Source organism: Juglans regia, chromosome 9 (assembly GCF_001411555.2).
Source record: "Juglans regia cultivar Chandler chromosome 9, Walnut 2.0, whole genome shotgun sequence".
NCBI lineage: Eukaryota > Viridiplantae > Streptophyta > Magnoliopsida > Fagales > Juglandaceae > Juglans > Juglans regia.
In genome coordinates, this window is record NC_049909.1 from 15,558,420 (window position 1) to 15,565,487 (window position 7,068).

At 34.2% G+C, this 7,068-nt stretch overlaps 1 protein-coding gene across 1 annotated transcript; it reads left to right on the top strand.

The window, feature by feature from the left end:
- The first annotated feature begins 1,958 nt into the window (after positions 1-1,958).
- LOC108994371 (ankyrin repeat-containing protein At5g02620-like) lies at positions 1,959-6,418 on the top strand. Its single transcript, XM_018969539.2, has 4 exons — positions 1,959-1,989; positions 3,619-4,306; positions 4,542-5,074; positions 5,532-6,418. Exons 2-4 carry the CDS (start codon positions 3,658-3,660, stop codon positions 6,180-6,182), a joined length of 1,833 nt encoding a protein of 610 aa, XP_018825084.1. The 5' UTR covers positions 1,959-1,989; positions 3,619-3,657; the 3' UTR covers positions 6,183-6,418.
- Positions 6,419-7,068: the final 650 nt, after the last annotated feature.

The window sequence follows — 7,068 nt, forward strand, 5'->3', positions numbered from 1 at the left end:
TCCTAGAGTAATAATAGATACACAATCATTGCCCTACATGAAAATTGCTAGCCCCACCGCTCTTTCTTCCAACTAGATGTGGCATCCAGTTGGCATGATTTAATAGATTAAAATATTCTTGCATTTCGTCTTCTTCAAGCCACCCTTTAGTCCCAGAAACCCTCTCCCCTCTCCTTACATTTTGGTTTGGGTCAAGCCATCTCCTCCCTCCCAAAAACGCTCTCCCCTCTCCTTGCATTTCATGTTCTTCAAGCCATGCAGATCTCTCACCTAAAATCAAAGCTCACCACCAAAGCCCCTCACCTGCCCCCATGGTAATCAATTCCTGATTTCTTCTACTAAATAAGTTTCTCTACATTTGAAAAATAAATAAATGGACATTTGTCGATCAGATCCATCCCTATTTTTCCAATCCATCCCTAATTTTCTCCACTTTCTACACATCCAAACAAACCATTCAAAATTAAAAAATAACAGAGGTAATTTGAGGAAGAAAGAAATAAATCTACCTCTCGGATTAGAGGTCGGGAGGAGAGCCACAACAAAGAACGCCGGAGGGGTAACGGGTGTGTTTGAGAGAGACGAAGTGGAAGAGGATGCCATTGACGTTAGTCACGTTGACTCTTGATACCATAAAACAAAAGGTGATTTGCTGCGTTATGCTCTCTGCCTTTAATGGCTGACGAGAGATTGTATATATATAATAAACTGTTTACAAGATAGAGTTAGTTACAAGATTTGATATTCTTAATATGATAAACGTGATCTCCTATAAACTTGGGCTTAAAACGGTAGTATCCGAATACTTTGGGATAGCGTTGGACTCGAAGTTGATGTCTTTTGAATCTGTGTTGAACTTATCCTAGAGTTGGACTTGCTGTTTGAATCTGTTTGACCTTATCCTTATCATCTTGTGTCGTGCGGACTAGTATTGATGCCGGACGAGATCTGTAAGGGATGCGTTTGGGGTTATTTTTTACAGGCAAGAAGTAAATGAAAATTAAAAAAAAAAATGAGAGAAAAAGAAAAAGAAAAAGAAAAAGAAGAAAAAGAAAAAAAAAAGAAAAAGAAAAAGAACATTCCACAACAAACAGTAATCGAAAGCCGAAGAAAAAGTGACAGCAATCAGCGCCCATTTTACATAATCATGTTTGAATAGAATGATACTTTTAATTATAAAAATATATTTAATTTAGATTTTAATTAAATAATAAGATAAAATGAGATTATTTTAAATAATAGTTAAAATAAAATAAAATAAAATATTATTTTTTTATAATATTATTATTTAATATTTAAAAAATTAAATTATTTATTATATTTTATATAAAAATTTAAAATTATTTAAAAGCCGAACTTGCTAGCTGGATGGCAGACATGGCTTTTGCCGGCAAATAATCGCATCTGGAGCAATGATAGTGTTACAGACATTTACATTTTATTTCCAATTTATCTATTTTTTTTTAATTTAAGCATATCAAATTAAAATTAAAATTAAAATAAATATTTCAAAAAACTATTATTTTATTTAAAAATGGTAGAAAAATAGTAAAGAGATTGTAACACTATTAACTTGCATCTTTGCTAGCTGGATGGCAGACTTGTCATTTGTCAATGCCGTCAACTCTTCTCAAGCTGAATCATTGTTCCTCGAAGTGGTTAATCATAGAAAAACCTTAAAACATAATTTTAGATTTTATCATTTTAAATTATGCTAGATAATTTATACGTCAATAACTTAAATAATAACGGCTTAAAATATATTATATAATATGTGTAATTAAGAATAAAAAAATATAAAATAAAAAAACAATATTTTCCAAGTAATTTCTTCATAATTATTGACTTGAAAAGTAATTTTACACCAGACACGTGACTGCCCAATATATATATATATATATATATATATATATATATATGTAGACACATGACTCCCAACTCTCCAATCTTGAGTTCAAGGGAAAGGTCTTCCTACAAGAAGCTCGCAAGGTACTACTCCACTAGCTAGCTTTACTATCGCTCTTGTTCGATCTTTTCCCTGCTATTGTTCAATAATCTGCATATATCTTACATCCATCTATCTATCCCCAAATTTACAAGCCTTTATTTTGAAGTAACTGAAAAACTCTGCAGATAGTAGTTGTAGCTCTAAATAAACTTCCACAAACGTTCATGTAGTGCTCCGTTTCTCTTGACTACATGCATTTATATATACAGCTTCCATCAATTTCCACTCAATTGCTGCATGCTAACATCATTTTCATTCAGTTGCTGCTTAATTCCAAGTAGGGTTCAATTGCTCGAAGTACCACTTACACAACTAGAAGAGTTTGAAATAAAATGCCGTTTGGCAAAGATTTCTGGTCTGTTGTTTTGAGTTTGAAGAGGAAATCAAATCATATATTTTAAGTTCAAAAGAAAGAGTGACATAGGACTTCGGCTTATATATACTCCATTTTCATCTTCAAATATCAAGTAGTGCTGCATGATCTGTTTCAATTTAGTACGTTCTTGAAGAAAACAATTCTATATTCTCCATATACATTTAATTTGTTTTGCAATCAGTATACCAAGTGATATTTTTCTCATCAAGTCATTGTACTAAATAACTTAGCAATCAATATGCTTCTAACTCAGGTATTTGCTATGATAAAATTTATTTACAAGTCTAATTTTTTCCACACCCAGCACCCTGTTGATGTAGAAGTTTTCCACATCAACTATGCAAAAAATTTATTTGTATTTTGATTTTTTAATGTTATAATGGGTCAAAGTACTATAAGTGGTGTGTTAATACACGGACTTATGTGTAGCAAAACTCATTTGCTCTATATATATATATATATATATATATATATCCTTTTATTCTTTTCTTTGTGTATATTCTAAGTATGAATTTGATGCAAACCCAAATTGATATGGGATATCCGGATCCAAATTCTATGTTAATTGCATTGAATTGTCATAAGAAGGTGAATATGTGTCAAAAATATGACAAGAAAAGCTAAATATTCGATTGGGGCAATATAAGTTGTTTTTTTTTTTAAATCTTCTATTTACATCCATTTTTGCCTTCTTAGGATATATTTCGGTTCATGTTTTAGAACTGATTCTAATTTCAATTTTGGCTAAATGTTTTGCAGGATTTTTGTCTACTAATATATTTAATTTTTATGCAATAATTTGGATTTTTCATTTTTGGTAATTTCGAGTTTTTGAGCTATTTAAACTTGGCTTGTGGGTTTAATGAAATAATTTCGAATTTTATCATTAATTAATATTTTTCTATAGTTTTGTTTTACATGTTTTCTCAATCTCAATTTTTAGTTTCTGTTGCTTAACTAGCTGAGCAGAATACGACATAATTTCTGCAAGCTAGGGAGATCCAAGTTATCCACCCTAAAAAATACTAACTTCTTTACATCTTCGGCCCTAAAAGAAATATCATTTTAGTGATCACATGCCCCTATTAAGTCCTTTTCAAGTTACTAGCTATTAGCCAGGTTTGAATGAACAAATGAATGCCATTCATAGCATTAACAATATGAACAGAAAAAGAAAATATCTTCCATGTGATCACCGATTTAGTACAAAGGTGTAATATTATTTTCCATGCAGTTTCATTTTTCAGATTTCCAGGACCTATTACTCTTTTGTATGGAAAACAGAGAGGTCATGACCACCACTTGCATGGATCGGAATCTCTATAATGCTGCAGCAAAAGGCAACATCACGAATTTCAAAGACCATAGCTTTGAACGGCCACTAGAAGCCTTATTAACACCAAACAAAAATACAGTCCTCCATATTTCCATCACAGCCCTCGAAAATCGGATAGAATCAACAGAAAATAACTTTGTGAGAGATATACTCAACATGTGTCCCTCGCTTTTATGTCAAGTCAATGTCAAAGATGAAACTCCATTACATGTCGCAGCAAGGTATGGGCATGCTAATATTGTTAAAGTTCTGATCGATTGTGCAAGAGATCATCCACATAATCAAGATGTTGAAAATGGGGTTGAAGCAGTCAGGGATATGCTTAGGATGGTGACCAAGGTGAAGGACACAGCCTTACATGAGGCTGTACGTTATAATCACCTTGAAGTGACAAAACTTTTAATCAAGGAAGACCCAGATTTTTCATATACTGTTAATGATGTCGGGGAGACTCCACTCTACATTGCCACTGAGAGAAACTATGAAGAATTGGTGAAAGAAATTCTGCACAACTGCAAATCACCCGCTTATGATGGCCCCTTAGGTAGAACGGCTTTGCATGCTGCAATTATTTGGGATAACAGAGGTACTACATTTATAGCTGTATAAATGAATTTATCGGACAACATGAAATATTTTATAAATATCACAGTTTTTTGGGACAACATCTATCTCGATCTCTCTTCCTATCTAAACCTTAGAGTTGGAGAAGGAATTCCAGAGAATTTAAATCCCGTGAATTCGATCTCTTAACAAGTCGTTGTCGTGTCGATTACAAAGTAATTATTACGGTACTTAACATGTATTCCAATTCTTTGCAGAAGCGACCGACAAAATTCTGAAAAAAATTGGAGGAGCCATAACTAAAAAAGCAGACCAAGAAGGTTGGACTCCACTGCACTTGGCTGCATACTTAGATCAATCGAATTCTACAGAGCTGTTGCTGGGACATGATTCACAAGTAGCATATATGAAAAACAAAGAGGGGAGGACACCTGTTCACATTGCAGCTCATCGTGCCAATGAGCGGCTCATGAAAATGATTATAGATAGGTGTCCAGATTGTTGCGAACTGGTTGACAACAGAGGCTGGAATGCGTTGCACTTTGCGGTGGAGGCCAATCGGCCAGATTCCGTAGTGGGATTGATCCTTGAAAATTCATCTTTCAGCAATCTTTTGAACGAGAAGGACGACGAAGGGAACACTCCTCTCCATCACCAATATTCCCTCTATTTCAAGTACGCGAAGAAGAATCTCATGGATCACCCCAGAGTAGATAAGATGGCCTTCAACAAAAATAACCATAATGCTTATCAAGTCACTTTAACTAGTGATAAGTTATCGACAAAAGAGGTAACATCCGAATCGATCTTTTCTCTTTCGTCCCACCAAAATGGAACACTAATTAGTTACACCTTTATTGGAAAATGTAAAAGTGGTAAAGTTCATGCTTTCATTTGTTTTTGTTGGTCCTGAAATTGAGGTATAGGATATCTACCTTGTTCTCTGGGTAGAACTAGATCGACCTGGTCATTGCGCAATAAGCATGCAGCGCGACCGATCGATTCAAGCCTAATGTGGGTTTACAACCCATGATTGAGATTTCACTGCTACTCTCGGCCCTCTCCCCCGATCGAAGCTGTCAAATACCCTTTGTTTCATAAATTTTGCAGACTTCAAAAACAATATATTTCATAAAGAAAAAATGCAAGTGGTATTATTCCTATATCTTGATTATGACTTTGTTTACCATAAGCTAAGTGAAAAATGCTATTGCTCACATTTATTCAATACACTACAAATTTTATAGAAGATGAAAATTTGGTTAAAATCTCGACGTCATTCGAGAAGGGTATTCGTTGAGCATGAACCAAAATTCAGAGAAGATCTTCGAAAAGACTTGAAGAGGAGAAGGAAAGAATATTTGGACGAAGCGGCTGAAACACACTTGGTAGTAGCTGCCCTCATAACAACCGTGACCTTTGCCGCAGCAATAACCATGCCTGGTGGTTTTGTTGGTACTGGAGGTGACCCACATTATGAAGGCTCTGCAATTTTGAGGAGAAATGTTGCTTTTAAAGTGTTCATTATCACTGATGCCATATCCTTAGTACTATCTAGTTCTGCTGTTGCTACCCATCTATTCCTGCCAGTTTTGGTGATCTGGAATTCTGAATCTGATAAAACTCGTCAAGCTTTACTCGAACTAGCCTACGGGTTTATTTTGATGGCCATGGGAGCAATGGTGCTGGCATTTATCACTGGTGCATATGCTGTGTTAGCACATTCCTTAGATCTTGCCATTACCACTTGTGTTATTGGGTCATTCTCCTTCCTAATCATCTCTTTTATATGTGGAATGTACAACAAGGATCTAGGTATAGATGCATTTATATCTAGGAAGTACAAGAGGCTTAAAAGATGCATTAAAAGTTGGCCAAGACCATTTCGTGCAGTGTAAGGTGGACGGTTTCATCAATACCGGGAAGTCCCCTATTTAGATATAAGGATTAGGATATGGTTTAAGGCCGCAAAGGGATTAATGAACTTTATATTCTAATGCTTTTTTTTTTTTTTTTTGAAAGTCTGATTTATAATTTAGAATTTTTTTTAGATTTTTTACCTTTCAAAGACTTTTTATGCTTTACCATATGGCATGTCATGTACGAGTATGATGATATAATGGCAATTTCCTTATAGATCACATGGAACTTCCTTTCTTACCCAAACATATTTGAAGCACATTTCGCAGAACATTCACCAATTCTCCCAAACGAAAGCTTATATCCCCAAAACACTTATGTTATGTTGCAATACCAAAAATACAGTAAAGTATCAAAATCATTCTTCAGAAAACACTGAATTTCCAAATAACTAAGTTGTTTACAAATGTTCAGTACGTACATGGATTGAGAATAATTTGGTGAAAATCTTAATCTGTTCAGTACGTACATGGACTGAGAATAATTTGGTGAAAATCTTAATCAGTGGGCTGGTCTTTAGCAGAGAGTAACAACTGTAATATGGTAAGAATTAAATATTGCTCCACAAAAAATAGAGTGATAAATCAAAGTTTTTTAAAAAACATACAATAAGTTTTTCTTTTCATTAAAATATGGCATTTTCACCCTCTAAGGAAAAAAGAAAAGAAGAGCAGGAAAGGCAAATATTCGAAGTAATAATTAAAAATTATCGGGTTATATTTGGTAACAAAAGGCTTTCAGAATTATCTTTCAAGTCCACCAAACTTTAATCAAGTAATGGGTCCAATTTGTATGCTTGTTTGTTTATCGCAATCGAAAGGGAAAAAATAATTGTAGTCGTGAGTGCGCCGTGCAATCACTTTG